The sequence below is a fragment of the Protopterus annectens genome, chromosome 12.part0, assembly GCF_019279795.1.
Source record: "Protopterus annectens isolate FY-2018-M chromosome 12.part0, PAN1.0, whole genome shotgun sequence".
NCBI lineage: Eukaryota > Metazoa > Chordata > Ceratodontiformes > Protopteridae > Protopterus > Protopterus annectens.
In genome coordinates, this window is record NC_056746.1 from 601229648 (window position 1) to 601247259 (window position 17612).

A 17612-nucleotide genomic window follows, 5' to 3' on the forward strand; every position below is an offset into this window, starting at 1 on the left:
GGAAGAATTTAGGAGGAAGCTAGGGTTTTTTCTAGTGGAGGGAGAGAGGTAGTGGTTGTGCCTGTATAGGATTCCTAGTTTTTGGTGCTTTTTTTAATGGTGGATAGAATATGGGTATCAAATTGTAGATGGTCATCAATGATGACACCAAGGAGCTTGGTATTAGATACTATTTTGCTTGGGATGTTATTGCTACTGAGTATTGAGAAGGAGGTTTTGTCTGTTGGGGAGTTTCTGGAGGGGTGAAGATCATAAGTTTATTTTTATTTGCATTAAGGGAAAGGTGGCTATTTTTCATCCAGCATTCTGTTTTAAAGAAGGTTAATTGAGTTTTTAGAAGCAGGTTGGACATGGTGGACATTATGGTTGTGTCAACACAGAAATGGAACCCCCCCCCCCAAAAAAAAAACAACAGGCAAAAGCCAGTTTTGTATAAAACAAAGGAATAAAACAGCAGTGAATTCTTATAAGTGCTATAAAAAAAAACATGTATACACATTTACCACAGAACAGTCAATATATGCAATTGCCAGTCACCTCTCCCTGTGCCCAGCACTCCCATAGAGGTGTCTATGGGCCATCATCAAAAGCTAATACACCTGTGTCATTGACAATATAGAACATTTGTATTTCACTGAAATAACTATAGAAGAATGTAAAGAGAAACAGTTGTAAGATTAACACTTGTGTTGAAATTTAATAAGACTGCACATCTGAGAAAGCAAAATTCCCCTGACAAAAATGCCAATGCCATCAGTAAGCTTCTAAGAAGTACATACAGATAAAAGTAACATTTGCTAATATATATATAGAGAGAGAGATAGCTACATATTTTTCCTAGTGACATAAGAGAAAATCCAGTATATAACTGAAAAATGTAATCATATCTTCATACCTTCTTCTTTGCAGATAAATCCAGAGTATTAACAATCTTCTTCTGTGTTATCCACATACACAAGTCTCTTCACATTCAGGTTCCCTAACAACACAGTTCCCTTTTTATAGTGTAAATTCAGGCCTTCAAACATGGTGAAGATGCAAATGAGGTGTGAACTGATTAGAATTGCTGAATCCCAAATTCTTGGCTCAATGTAGCAGATGGAAGTATAGTGCAGGCACTCCTTCAGTGTTTTTTGCTAATTGATTGCAACTGTGAATGATTAATAGTAGGGAGAAGGAAAACACAACAGCAATTCAGACTCCCTTACCTCCAGTGGATATGTCAGCCAGGTTAGACTTACAACTGTAGACATTATTGTATCATGGTTTTAAATTCAAGTAAGCAGCATGTGTTTCATAGTTTCTGTTCAGTAATATCCAAACTCCCTTGCATTTGTGGAAAACTGTATATTATTGTCATTAATATTATCACACATTTTAAGGACAATAATAAAAATGCCTTTCAGATTGCATGTCTCAGATTACTGCTTAGATAAGAGAAGAATGAACACCATACAAAGATAACTGCATTTCTGCAAACAGTAGTCATAAATGGTTAAGTGATCACTCATTGCACTATATCTGAAATTACCACACATGCAAAAAACACATAAGTGTACAAGTGCCATATGTCACATCAATACTGTGGATGATTTTGGACTTGTTTGTATGCACAATGATTTCATTGTTTAACTCCAATCAGGTCAGTTACTGTATGTCCCTATTTAAGCACAGTTTGGCAATGAGCATCAGTGGACACTGCTATTTCACAAGTCCAAGTTGAATTCCTGAAATTTGAATCATGAGTGTGCTAATACATTGTCATCATCTGTGCAAATCTGCTTTTCAGTGATACGCTTTGTGAAGATATGTATAGCATGTCTAACTCTGGTTACTGGGCTGTAATCCCCAGTGCATGGAAATGCATTCTTTTGCACAAGAGAAGGGCAGTGACATGTTCTTGACTGAACACATACTTTCTGATATTCATGTCTGCCCAGCAGCAATGCACCTTCAAATGATGCATCGGTACTTGGGCCATTGTCAGACTCCAAAGTTACCTAGTCTAACTGCATTGCTACATTTGGTAGCTTAACAAGCTCTTCTCTGCACTTTTCATAGACCTGTCCAAGGCTTTCGACATGGTAAATCACACTATACTCATAAACATTCTCAAATCTCTGTCTCTCGACCCGCTAGCTATAAAATGGTTCCATTCCTACTTAAATAACAGACATCAAGCTGTACTCTGGAACAAAATTCTTTCTACCCATTTACCTGTTAATATTGGTGTTCCTCAAGGTTCCATACTGGGCCCTCTCCTGTTTTCTATATTCATCAATGACCTTCACCAAGTAGTTCCCCAAGCTACATGTATACAATACGTGGATGACTCCACACTTATATGCTCAGCCACATCTGTATCAGAACTTCACTCCCTTTCTCAAGACATATTTAACTCTGTAGAAGTATGGTTTACAAAACGCTGTCACCTATTAAACCCTAAAAAAAACTAAACTTCTCCTTTTTCCACCTACGAGTAAATCTCCCCCAATAGACTTCACTGTATCATCCAATGATGGTGCACTCATATCCCAAGATTTAACTACCAAACTACTAGGTATCACCATAGACAGTAACCTAAACTTTGATGCCCATATCAACAACATTCTGAAAACTACTAATAAAAAATAGGCTCTCTTTATAGGATCAAATCCTTCCTCACTTCTGCAACAAGAATAACTATTGCCCACACCCATCTAATCTCCACCCTTCTTTATGCCTCACCCATATTTACCAATCTGTCAACAAATAACCTTAAGAAACTAGAAAACTCCTATAATAGCATAGCCAGATTTGCCACAGGTAACCCATACAGAACACACCACTGTATTAATCTAAAGCATCTAGGGTGGCTTGAACTACAGCAGCAGCTGAAATTTAATCAACTGGCCATTGTCCACAGAATACTTTATCAACCTGCCAAAACACCCATCCTATCTAACCTTATTCACCACTATGATAAGCTGAAATCCCTAAGATCTTCACAGAAATCTCTTGTATATGTCAACAAATCAAACAATAGAGCTGGAGACTCTTTTTTTCTAATTCTATTGGAAAAACCTGGAACCTACTTCCCTCTGAACTTACCACGATTCCCTCTATTACTCTGTTTAAAAATAAACTTAAACTCTTCCTGAAAACACATTGGATGTGCCCCTGTTCTAAACCTGACTGACCAACTTATCCCTTATTACTTGAATCAACCTACCTTCTCATCTCTGAAACTATTTCATTTTAACTACTACTATGCTTCCTCTCTATCATAGTCTTACTTATTACTTGATTCTCCAAAAAATGTCACATATTACTTCTAGATGTATTACTTAACTGCTTCTCCATTTCACTTTCCTTTATCTTCCTTTCTTATCTACATCTATACTATATTTTATTTTATTTTCTTAGCTATTATTCTTTATCAACAATTAAATGTAACTTCATTTAATTATACTAAGTCTAGTCAAATATCTGTAGCCTTCTTTATATGTACTTTATACATTTGCAACCTCATATTATTTATCTTTTCTTTTCAGAAAATGTATTTGCATTCTAAATATGTATTTCTGTAGATGTGAACTTTATTTGAAATGTGTGGGGCTTTTCTCCCCAGGCCTCTACTGAAAATGGACATATATCCAGCTAGACTAGCCTGGTCAACAAATGTAAAATAAATAAAAATAAATAAATTTATAGTGACTGTGGACTTGCTCAAGTATGATCATATTCCATTGATATTGTCAGTAACTTGTTTTAATCTGGACATACCTTCATCCAAATATGAAGACACATAACTCCATCATTGCACTACTGGTATTTCCCAACTCTGTGTGTGCGTGTGTGTGTGTGTGTGTATGTATGTGTGTGTGTGTGTGTGTGTGTGTGTGTGTGTGTGTGTGTGTGTGTGTGTGTGTGTGTGTGTGTGTGTATATGTCTCATTTAAACAACATCCAGAAAAGCAGGTACATTTCTGCAATATGCATTCATGACAACCTATTTCACATAGGTTGCCTGGATGTACTAATAAGTACTTGTGCAAATTGTGCTCACAGTCATATCAGAAATACCTGACTTTGTACCCCAGTCTCATAATAATATATGCTACCTGCAATACTATGATGATGTCATCCACTATAAAGTGCAGACTGCTACTATAAACATCATAATCTTGTGTTGGTGTGAACATTAAGTAATGTGTTCTCTAACTTTGCAACTATATAGACAGGGGATCTAATCTCACAACAGTCAACGTGTGGGTGTATGTATATTCAGATAAGCATGAGTCTAGGTCCTGCTGCCATCACTCAAGTAGCATTCCAAAGTTACTTTTAAACTGCTACATGACTTCTCAGCAATTTCATACTGCAGTCCCAACATCTTCTTCTCAGCATACACTGATGGTGTCATCTGCTATAAAGTGCACTTTGACAGTGTTAATGTCAGGCTTGTGTGGTGTTGCTAACATTAAGTAGTGTGTTCTGTAGGTTGTCTAACAAGATTAGTAGGGGTTTTATTCCCACAGCAGTTAGCTTCGGTGGGTGTGTCTCTGTTCATTCAAGTGTCATTCTGGAGACAGTTTTACATGGGGATGTGAGTCCCCGGCTCTGTAGACCCTCCTCCCAGCATCTTCTTCTCAGCATACATTAATGATGTCATTGTCTATAGAAGACACTGTAACAATACTAAATTCAGACTTCTGTGGTGGTACTACATTTATGTTATATGGAACACAGCTTGTATACCTAGCCATGTATGGTGTTCAAATCTAACCACAGTCAAGTGGGATTTGTGTGGGTTAGTGGTATATCCCAGTCATTGTATGATGTTTTGAATCTCTTCTTTTATGACTCCTTCTCAGGAAAAGCTTTTACATAGCCCCCTGAATTCAACATCCCCTTTTTCCCTCTGACCACATTACATCCTTTCTGTGGAACCCTGAGGATGACATCATCTGTAAGATGCATATACACATTGTGAAGCAAAACCTCTCCATGATCCTTTAAAAGCCGTCCCCAGACCACTGGAAGTGTGATTGTTAATTTGGTCATGAGTGGTACCCCTGTTCCTTTTGGACAGAAGCAGTCTGTAATAAAATGAAAAACATAAGCACATACCCCCTACTATCTTCCCTGACCTTGAGATTGTGATTTGGGTTTAACTGAGATAATAATGGTTAGAAATTATGGGATGTTGGCCATTAGCCTAATAATGACCTAGGATGCTATGAACAGCACACGCTTCAATGTTGTTGTCATCCACATGTGCTATGTAGAGTTGTGAATGTAATGTAATCCCACAGCAGTGTATTCCAGTCTGTGAGATGAGCTGTATTGATGCCCACTGCTGCTGTTTGGTTACATGTTCCTTCATAATAGCTGTAGTAATATGCCTCCTGAGGACTGGGGACATGGGATGATGCTATGTACATTGTTGCCTTACTAAGCCATGTGTTCTGATAGTGGAGCATATCCACATTCTACACAGTTCTCATTCAACCATCACATGACAGCTACAGTATGGAGCAAGTCTGCACATGTATACCTAGCATCTGAAAATGTTATCATACATACAGCACATATGCCTGGGTGCATCAACATGTTGTAATGCTGTTATATACACAAACATATGACATTTTCAGATTCACTTGCAACCTTGTTGAATTTATTGCATGCCGTATTGTATTGCTATTCACAAGCATTATACCTGGGTTCCCAGCAGCATTGTATGACAGTCAGAAATTCTGTCATTAACTGTTCTGCATAAACTGCATCCACCTCATTTATAATGTGTTTGTCTATTGTGTCAGGGCCCTCATCCATGCATTTCAAATGGTAAACATAAAGGCATATGTTGTACAACTGATGTAATGCTGTGAAATATACGTTGAGTTGTACGACTGTGTTAACAGTTCCACTGTGTCACATGTCATTCATACCAAAGGTTTTATTTAGAGGTGATATTCAGCCTGAAGTCCAATTGTAGCATAAGTACAGCTACAGTGTGACTCTACTATGTCATGGACATACCACTACATCACATCAGTATTACCACTTGACAGTTTGCATGAACACATATGGATGTATGTTAGGATATCAAGGCAGTAAAACATTTTCATTGGCAATGTCAGGGGGCAGTGATCATGTGGCACATGTGTTGTGGTTTGGCATGTTTTTATAGAGTGTGCTCCATAAATTGTTTGTTATGTCTACAATACTATAGTAACAGCTTCTTCAGTCACTGGCACTTGACTTTGCACTGCTGTACTTTCTGTGCACATGGGCATAGCTGATGCATTGCCATCATTCTCACATGCTGCTGCACCATTCATTATAATGGATCACTTCTTAATTTATGCATCAATTGCAGATGCTTCGGACAGTATCCATTGCTATTACATGTGGCAGATACATGCAGTACTCAGCTGTGTGTAGGGAATCCACTCATAATAGCATGCTGTTTGTATGTGTTGTCATCCGTATGGCTGATTATGTCAGGCAGGGGTGCGTTAATCAAGTGTATCACATTTGACACAATGAGCTCCCACACATCTGGTAGGCCATACAGACCTGTTCTCTGGGATGCATACCTGTTAGGATTTGACAGTGCAGACTTCCCTTCATGGTGTTTTATTAGATGCTTGTATGATATGTCATTCTGTATTGCATGCAGTAAATATACAACTCAGGGACAAAATTGATGGCATGTGTTTGATTTTTGTGGGGGCACTGTGGATTATGTGTCATGCAAACCTCTCATCTGTCCAGGATTGCACCCAATTTCAAATGCAGGTTTAACAGTGTCCCTTTTAACCCCTCCAAAAAGTCACCTATGGAGAAAGGGTGAATTCCCATTATAAAATATTGACAATCTTTACAGTTGTACACATCTGTTCCTGCAAAACACATATAATAAGTTGCAATGACATATTCTGTAACTGCCACAGATTAATGGCTGTAATATTTTAAAAATGTTTTAAAAATGTCCATGATTGTACCTGTTTCTGTCCATATTTGTCCAGGAATCTGTTGCTATGTATCCATGATTGCTTCTGTATAGTGAGCATATCAGTGATGTGTATATCACAGCCATTCACCTCCATTGACATGATACTTTGTGTGACCATCACAGATATACTATCATGTGTGGTTATATCATAATATAAGCAACCAGGAGGTGGAAACAGCAGCACTGTCCTATCTACATATATGCATAATGTTATGCTACTGACCTGTCGTGGATGTGTACATACATTGACATATCTTAAGTTGTGGACATTTCCATATCTGCCATGCCCTCTTCCTCTGTATTCATTCCTCTCACTCATGTCTGTGCAAATTTTCATCAGCACACTTTCCCCTGCCCAGTGTACTATTCCTTCTAGTCGCCCTTGCCATTTACACTGCCCGTCCATTATTCATTCTGCAAATAATTGCTTTACTGTACACTGAACTCAGTACACTTTACTGTGTTATTTCTACTGTTTTGCAGTATTTTCACCCGTGGTGCTCGCTGTGGCTGTCAGCGCGATTTCACAGAGGATGTTTGCTGGCAGGCAGACTTGAATGGTTCTTCTTTCTGTGCTCATGCTTTTCTGCACAGGGTCCTGGATGGCAGCACTGTCACTGGCTACAAAACCATGCTTGTATTCATGTAAGTGCAATGAGCAGCATGAATATGCCATCAGCACTGCTGGTCATCAAGCTAACACATAAACTTTGTGTAGCCTTTGTGTGAAGCCTACATGCAGTTTATTGATTCCCCAGGAAAATGTAATCAGATTATATTTAGCAAAGACTAAATGCCACTTTTTATCAAGTTTTTTGCACTTACTAAATCGACTAAGTAAACAAGGAAAAAACACCAAAAGCAAGTGAAAACCAATTAAGATTACTCAGCATGCCGTTCAATGATTAAATTCCATTTTAATGAGCGCTTTCGAAGGGGTCAGTGCCCCAACTTCATCAGACAAAACAAGACTTTGAAATCACATCCTCAACTTTTATAACTCTGAGATTAATAATTTAAAAACTGAGCTTGAAATACTGAAACACTCCATCAATGTAGATAGCGAGTTTCCTAGGTATAAGCACTTTCTTCAATTTCGAGGCCACCCTAACAAAGCTTCTAGCTACTAAAAGGAAATAAAAGTCAGCAGAGATTTAAATGAGTATGCCAATAACAAAGCATACCCCTCACCCCCCAAGATTTCACATATTTCGCCTAGCTCCTATGGGTTACCCAATTCACAGAATGATGTTAACAGTTTTTTGCACTGCCTGTTATCTAAGTAGTTCCTTCCTTCCATAAGGGTCAGGTATGTAGTCATAAGAAATTAATCTTTCTTTTTCAAAATGAACCATTTACTACAGCAATTGCTCTTTCTGCTATGTTCCCCAGTCTCCAGCATGTGTCCAACCTAAGTACATTATTACCAGGAAATACCACAGTACAGGTAAGGAAATTAGTTTGTATAATAGTACTTCTAGAGGATATTTCAGTGCATTATCTCTTTCAATGTGTTTTTCACCCACTTGTGAGTGAAATCTGCAATATTCCAGCTAGTACATTGTTTTAAAAATGCATTTCCATTTATAGTCTTTACTTCCACTTAAAAGCTTTAGAAGTTTGTCTCTCAGTGTATTTTCAAAATGAATATATTATCATCGTGAGTTCTTCTGTTGTTATGTTCCCCTTTCTTCAGCATATACCCAGCCCGAGTACATCACTACCTGAAAGTAACACAATGCAGGTATGGAACATAATTATGTTGTATAACAGTACAGGTAGATAATCTCTGTGCATTTTCTCTTTGAATTTTTTTTTGGTGTTGTTGACTTTTATTTTATCCAGCAGTCAGAGCAATCTGCAGTATACCAACCAGTGCTGTATTTCAAAAACAAATAGTTCTTAAGTACTTTTTCCTTACAATTAAATTCTTAGACGTTTGTCTGTCATTTAAGGTGCATGATATAGGATTATATAACATGCTTATTTCCAAAAGTGTATCTCTGACAATGGTTTTCTATATAAGTAATAAAAACCCTAAAAAATAACAGTTTAAACAGCAGAGAGCATAGACCATCATTTCCTTATTATTCATATTTTTTATTTCATGTTTATTTTCTTACCTTTCAGATACTGCAGGAACTGTTTTCACCAGCACTTGTTAATTATTCTCTTATTATTTCTTTCCATGAGTCCATTTCAAGTGATCTCTGCCATATATCCTTTAACATACACTGTAGCATGAAACACCCAGATAGTAACTGTTACTGTTGTCAGTGCACCCAACATGTGTATTAGTAAGTATTGCAGTTTATTATATAAAGAAATAAATATTTGCCATATGAATATGGCTCACTTTAGGACAGGCTTCCAAAAAATCTGGAGCAGCAAAACACGCCCTGTTCTCTAAACAGGAACACTGCCTAGAAGTGATTCATCTGACCCACTTTGTGAGAAGGGAAAAAGGAAGGATAAACAAGAATATCACTCTGTGGAACAAAATCCACAATGACTGTCTCGCATAATTACATATCACAAAGTATAGATAATGTGCACCAGAGCCACCATGTAGCGGTACTGCATTATTTATTTACTGCTGTTTCTAGACACAGCCAAACTCACCCAAATGCATACGAGTTCTGTAGCAAGAATAAAATACTGCAGTTTCACCAAGATGTATCTGGACAGTGGAACCCTGACTTCAGTAGGTCAAACTGTATAAATGTTTCTTAACTACTTCTGTTAAAATATCTATCCTTAAGGAGAATAGAAATAACTATACAGAATATTATATTCAGAAAGTGGCAGTGGGTATTTTAAGAACTAAGCCAACACGGAAATGGAGAAAGGAGATTTTGCCATTAGGGATGACTTAAATTAGGGGTACAGAGAATAGGCAAGAGGAGGCTGGAATTTACTGTAGATAAATGGCAAAAGAACCAAAGTATTGGGTGGAAATAATTATAGAGGGAAAGGTAATAGTATGAGAAGAGGAAACGATTTTATTTGGACTGCAGGCTAGATATTGTTTTCCCTATCAATGATTGATATCAGAGTACAGGCAAAAAGAAAGAAAGAGTGGATCCTAAGCAAAAGACCAGAACTGGTGGAAGAAAAGCTGCTCTTATAAAAAGTATAATTAGTAGTACATAGAAACTATTGCATGATAACTATAGGATTCAATCAGAGGAGGTTAGAAAGGATTGGGAATAAAGACTGGATAAGCAATTCACAAAGCAACAATGGTTGGATGTATGTATGGATCCTAAAAATGCAACAAAGTCTAGAAGACTTAGGATCTTTGCTTAGAAACGTTTACATAGGTATGTTTATAACTCAAGTAGACGCCAAAGAATTTTTCCTCGGTAGATTGCAAATGGTGGTGTGAAAGGGAAGAAAGAAGTGACTGGGAACATATTTTTTTGGGAGAGTAATGAGTTGGAAGACTTTAAAAATTCTCTGCATCCTTCCATCCATCCATCCATCCATCCATCCATCCATCCATCCATCCAGCCATCCATCCATCCATCCACAACCCCTTTTCCCATTCTTTGCACAAAGGTCAGGGTGTCACTTCAACAGTAACAATCATCTAGATCCAAGGTTGACACCACCAGGTAGCAAGCCCTGCTCTGGTAATTCTTCCGCACTGCACACTCACTCACACTTAAGGCCAGTTTAGAGTGTCCAAGCCACCTACTGTATCTCTTTGGAATTTCGGAGGAAACCAGACCACCTGGAGGAAACCCATGCGAACACACGGAGGACATGTAGACTCTGCACAGAAGGGACCCCAGCTGACTTTGCCATCCTGCAGAGTTCTCTAACAGAAATACTGGGTGAACAAATTGGGACTATATCACATAATCGAAATATGTATTTTTCAGATATGTATTCATAGAACAGTAATCATCGATACTCATTTCAGAAAAAAAATAGACTTTTTACCAGTGTTAGGAACCACTCACCCACCAGCACTCCAGAACAGACACCACAACAAATCAAACCCAACAAGTGGGGAGCTTTGCCCTCCACACCCTCCTCACTATATATACCAACTCTGAGGTCATACTTCAGTGGGGAAAATGGAAAAGTTGCAGTGATGGACAAGTGCATCCTAACCCTGGGAAAAATTCTGGGGTTGCCAAAATTAATTTGGCTGATTAGTGTTCGATGAATAATTATTCTATGAATACTTATTTTGCTCAAATGATATAGACTCAAGCAACTTTGTGTAACCAGAATTGTCAAATATAGGAAGGCCCTGCTGAGTTTAATTCTGGTGGCTGCCAAAAAAGCAATTACTAGAAAATGGAAATCATCATCTCAACCAGCTGTACGAGAAGTTGTGAATATAGTAAAAGAGATAAAAACCGGAAGTGAAATCAACAGAAAAGGGAAAGAGCAAATCACAAAGTGAAAAAATGGGAATTTTAGGAACAATACATGCAGAATAATGTTTTGGAGGAGAAATAAGGTTTAAGGAAAGGCAGGAATTGAATGAGCTTTGTAATGTTTATCTGACAATGACTGGATAGATTGTAAGGGGTGTATAATGTTTGGAGGTGAAAATATGTCAATATGGTTTCTTTTTATTTATATAAATTTATGTCTGACAAAAAAAGAAATCACAACCACTATACCACAGCATGAACTAATAACTAAAAAACAACAAAAATGTCAGGACATTATAAGTACCAAGCTCTACCAATAATTTGGCTGAAATGAATATGGTAAGCACTTTCATTCTTTTATTATGCAGCACGACTTGATCTATGTCATCGGCAATAATTTTATCTGTCATAAATGGAACATTTTACCGTATGCCATACTTTATTGTAAGTTGTTTCACATTTGGATTCTTATCAGAAATGTAGAATTGATGCCTATTTCTACAAAATGCCTTGTAAGCAATACTGAACATCAGTTATATTTTTGAATACATAATCAGTTGATGGCAAGTCACAAACCATGAAAATAATAACCTTAAAATTCACAAGACTTCATAAATTAAAGTCGCACCTCACTTTTAAAACTGGTCACTGATAAGATTCGAACTCTGTCAGATGCATATATGTGTACAGTGTCCTAAACAATGGATGAGGGGCAATATCTCAGGAAATAATGGCATGTAGCTTATAGTAAAACTCCACAGTGAATGCTGCAGTGTAAGGCTTACAAGGGATTGACCACAGGAAAAGACATATGAGACTGAGTTATTTATTATAACAGAAGTGCAGCCACTTTGGACTCTCTTGTTATGGATATATATCTAATTCCTGAAATGCACAAGCACTGAATCGCAACTAATCAACGCAAGACTTCTAACAACAAAATATTTGAAAAGGAAAATAGACACTGCATCACCTTATTAATGTGTACTATCCCACAAGCACATAGACACAGAAACAGAAACACACACACACACACACACACACACACACACACACACACACACACACACCTATATCACATCATTAAACTTTTATTTTATCAAATAACTAGTCATCAAACCCTAATTGCCGAATTCTATGAACCACCTAAACTTCGAAATGGAATTCATCAAAATATTTTAGTTGGCCAACACTGAAAGGTAAACTTTTTTATATTTTTGCAGGGGGGCTGCACCCCATACACCCCCTGCAAATTATATTTAACAACTCTGAGATCGCACTACAGTGAAGTAATGCGTAAATAATGGCCAATGGGCATCTCAATCACATAACTTTTTTCAGGATGGCCAGCTAAAACAATTCGATGTTTAGGACATTCACTGAATATTGACTTCAACAATTAGGGTTCAATGATTAGATATTCAAAAAAATTAAAGTTCAACGATGTGATATAGACCCACACACACACACACACATGCAGACACACATACACACTCAAACACACACACACACACACACACACACACACACACACACACACACACACACACACACACACACACACACACACAAATGTTTTATCATCATCCCTTTCCTCTTCATGTTGTAGCATTGTAGCTTTTTGTTTGTGCCATGTATAGCAGTCTTAACTGTGTTGCTCTGAAATACCACTTCAAATCAAGTAATCCCAAACTACCTTATCCTTTCCTTGTTACTTGATCTGTATTTCATTTTTATCTTGGAACAGCAGGAACAGTTATTGGTAACATTTATTCTTACAGTATTTAACCTTTGACTGGACTTTTTATTTTTTTAAGTAACCTCTGCTGTGTATCATTTTACATATTCTGCACTGCCATATTATTTCCATTTAGTAAGTTCCAGTTCTCAGTGCACCAAACATATATATTAATTATACAACTTGACAATTTACTGTAATAAAGAAGAGGTATTTGTCATATAAATGTTGCTCTCATTATGGCTGGATTCGACAAGAGTTGCAATATGGCAATACATCCTCCCCAACGAGTGGGGCAATGCACTGAGTTGTCCAAACCGAGAGGAAATGTTTAGGTCCATTAAAAATAAAATTTCATCAGGCTGTATTCAGCAAAGACTAAATATTACTTTTTATTATTTTTTCATCCTATCATCTAATTTATCCTTTTATTCCAGAAGGTTCGGATATGTAGTCATAAGAAATTGTTTTTTTTTTCAAAATTAACCAATTTCTGTGATGTTTCCATGCTGTTGTCTTCCCCTTTGTCCAGTATCTGTCCAACCTGAATACATTAGTGCCTGGAACTACAACTGTTCAGGTAAGGAATTTATTTTCTAGTGGATATTTTAGTACATTTTCTCTTCAAAATGTTTTTTCTTAATCCAGTAGTGAATGAAATCTGCAATATAACAGCTAGTATGCATTGTAAAAACAAACATTCCTTCTGTAATTTTTACTTTCAGTTAAAGATTTAGAAGTTTGTCCCTCAGTGTCTTTTCAAAATTAATATATTATAAGTTCTCATGTTGTGATGTCCCCTTTCTTCAGCATATTCCTGACCTGAGTTCATCAGTGCCTGGAACTTCTGTTACTCAGGTAATGAAAGTAATTATGTTGCATAGTAGTATGGGTAGATATCTCAGTGCATATTCTCTTTTCATGTTTTTTTCAGCACTAGTCAGAGAAAGCTGCAATACATTACCTGGTATAGTATAGTTCTAAAAATATATTTCTTCAGTACTCTTTAGTTGCAGTTAAATTTTTACAAGTCTTTCTGTCAATTAAGTCCATCATATAAATTATTTACTGTGCATATTTCCAAAAGTAATCAGAATGAAAAATCCCAACTTGAAAGGTAGACGCTGACAGCAAACGATGTAAAAAGTCTATTATTGCAAAATAGAACCAGACGTAAGCGCTTTTGCGGTCAAACAAACCGCTTCATCAGACATAGTTACAATAAAAAACATAGCATCCTTATAAACAAACTCCCCAACAGCCAACTAATCAATAAAATTCCCTCCAAAACACAATTAATAATCCAATTAGTATAAAGCAGGTTAAAGCAACAGCTACTCACATACAGCATAAAATTCCTCATGTATACATAGTTATACATTGTTTAACCTTCTCATTTAAGTGTCTTCATCCTTAAAGCTGATTTAATAGGGACAGAATCATTAAGCCCCATAAATCTATGTGCCCCAAGTCTCAGGATCCTCTCTAGTTCAATGTTTTCAGTATTATGACTAATGGGTCCTAGTCTGGCATTATCATGTACAACAGATAAAACTTGAAATAAAAAAGTATGTTCCCTTCCTAACTCTAGAGTGTGCTTTGCAAGTGCACTAAATAGTTCACCTCTCCTTGTGCAATAATCATGGTCCCATATCCTGTCTCTTAGTCTCATATTAGTCTTGCCAACGTAAAAATTAAAACATTTGACACAATGTGAAACATAGACCAAATTAACCCTGTTACAATTAGCTAATGGACATAACTCCCAAAGTTTCCCAGTGACAGGATGCTTAAAAAATCTTGATTTGTCCACAAATGAACAATATGGACAGGATCTACATTTCAGTGTCCCTCCCAAAGGTGTAGATGCTGTCCGTGCAAGCTTAGGATAACACAGCATTTGTCTCAGTAAGTAAGGTAGCAGGTCCTTCCCCCAAGTTTGTCTATAAGAATAGGAAAAATCTGAGACATAAGTGCTGTACCGAAAATAAAGCTCTGGAGAAGGGGTTTAGGAAGAGTCAAAGGTGTCAATAGGACAACAAACCTAAGATAAGGTCACGAGACAGCTATGTTGGGGAGTTTTAAGAAAATATAAGTGAACATGTAAAAGAGTTCAGGTAAGGAAGTTATTTTCTAGTCGATATGTCCGAACATTTCTCTTTAAAATGTTTTTTTTTTTCCACCAATACTTAATGAAATCTGCAATAATACAACTAGTTCAGAATTCTAAAAGAAAACATTCCTGCTGTTATTTTTACTTCCATTAAAGCTTTAGAAGGCTGTCTGTCTGTGTGTCAAAATGAAAATAGCATAAGGTCTAATGTTGTTATGTCCATCTTTCTTCAGCATGTGCCTGACCTGACTGCATCAGTGCCTGGAATAACCATTACTCAGGTAAGGAAAGCAATTATGTTGCATAGTAGTATTGGAAGATATCGCAGTACATTTTCTGTTTTAAAGTTTTTTTTTTTATTCACCACTAATCAGAGAAAGCTGTAATACAGTACCTGCTGTATTATAGTATTTCAAAAACAAATATTTCTTCAGTACTGTTTATTTACCATTAAATTGTCTGAATTTTGTTTGTCAGGTAAGTTCATCATAAAAAAAAATTATCTGCTGTGCTTATTTCCAAACATGTATGTCTGACTACAGTTTTATATTAAAAAGAACCTGAAAAATTAAGAGCTGATTAAAAGAGCAAAGAGCTTAAACCATCATATCCTTCTTACTCATATTCTTCTCCTTGTAACTTTCGGATATTGTAGGAATAATTAAAATAATATATTTTCTAACACATTTGAGGGACTAGTCAAACCTCTGCAGTATGAAAGCAGAAAGCTCTTCACTAACAGTCCTTTCTGCCACATGACCTGATTATATTCATACTTGATGACAAGGTTGTGAGACTTTAAATTATTATATATCTAAGGATGCACATTCTCGGAGAAAAGACATGGATTGTTTTCCAAGATAAGTTTTCTCTTCCTCCAAGGTTATGCAAACTGTTAGTTGCTTCAAATCAGCTAATCCCAAACTACCTTTTCCGTTCCTTGTTACATGGTCTGGATGTGACTTTTATTTACTTTTGTTTATAAATATTGTAGGAAATGTTTTTAGAGCCATTTTGTTCTTGCAGTATTTATCCTTCTACTAGACTTTTTTTAACTAACCTCTGCTATATATCATTTCACATACTCTGCTCTGCATATTATTTCCAGTTAGTAAGTTTCAGTTCTCAGTGCACCAAACAACAATTTACTGTAAGAAGGAGGAGGCATTTGTCATATAAATGTCATTATGGCTGGATTCCACAAGAGGTGCAATATGACAATACACCCTCCCCGCTGAGTGAGGCAATGCACAGAATTGTCCAAACTGAGAGGAACTGTTTAGGTCCATTAAAAATACAATTTAATCAGGTTGTATTCGCAAAGACTAAATGTTACTTTTTATTTTTTTTCATCCCATCATCTATCTAATTTATCTTTTTATTCCAGAAGATTCACATATGTATTCATAAGAAATTGTTTATTTTTCTAAATTAACCATTTGGTGAGCTGTTTTTATGCTGTTATCTTCCACTTTCTCCAGCATCTATCCAACCTGAGTACATCAATGCCTGGAACTGTGGCTGTTCAGGTAAGAAAGTTATTCTCTAGTGGATATTTCTGTGCATTTTCTTTTTAATTTTTTTTTCACCAGTAGGGAATGTAATCTGCAATATACCAAGTAGTACAGCATTCTAAAAACAACCATTCCTTCTGTAACTATTACTTCAAGTTAAAGGTTTAGAAGGTTGACTCTCACTGTCTTTTCAAAATTAATAGATTATGAGTACTCATGTTGTTATGTCCCCCTTTCTTCAGCATACACCTGACATGAGTACATCAGTGCCTGGAACAAGCATTGCTCAGGTAAGAAAAGCAGTTATGTTGCATAGTAGTATTGGTAGATATCTCGGTACATTTTCTCTTTTAAAGGTCTTTTTCATTCACCACTAGTCAGAGAAAGCTGCAATACAGTAGATACTATATTATAGTATTTCAGAAACAAATATTTCTTTACTGCTGTTTATTTGCAGTTAAATTCATTGAATGTTGTTTGTCAGTTAAGTCCATCATATAAAAGTATTTATTGTGCTTATTTCCAAAAGTGTATGTCAGACTACAGTTTTATATGTAAATAAGAACCTGAAAATTTAAAAGCTGATTAAAGAGCAGAGAGCTTAAACCATCGTCTTCTTCTTACTCATCTTCTTCTTCTTTTTTTTACTTTTATCCTCTTCCCAGTCAGATATTCCATTAATTCTATTTGGTAATATTTGTTATCTCCGTCCACCTACAACCCATTTTTCCCATTTTTGCACTTTGGGTCAGGTTGTCACTTCACAGAGACAATCTGAGCTAAGGGACACATCGCCACATGCCTAGCCCTGCTGTGGTTGTTCATCCATACCACACACTCGCATGCCCACT

At 36.6% G+C, this 17612-nt stretch overlaps 1 protein-coding gene across 1 annotated transcript in view; it reads left to right on the plus strand.

Moving 5' to 3' along the window:
- The window catches only part of LOC122816738 (mucin-4-like), a 544109-nt gene that overhangs the window by 62572 nt on the left and 463925 nt on the right, over positions 1 to 17612 (plus strand). The window contains exon 6 of the mRNA XM_044089732.1: positions 8699 to 8746. Within this exon, the coding sequence (XP_043945667.1) occupies positions 8699 to 8746 (48 nt within the window). The remainder of the gene's footprint in view (positions 1 to 8698; positions 8747 to 17612) is intronic.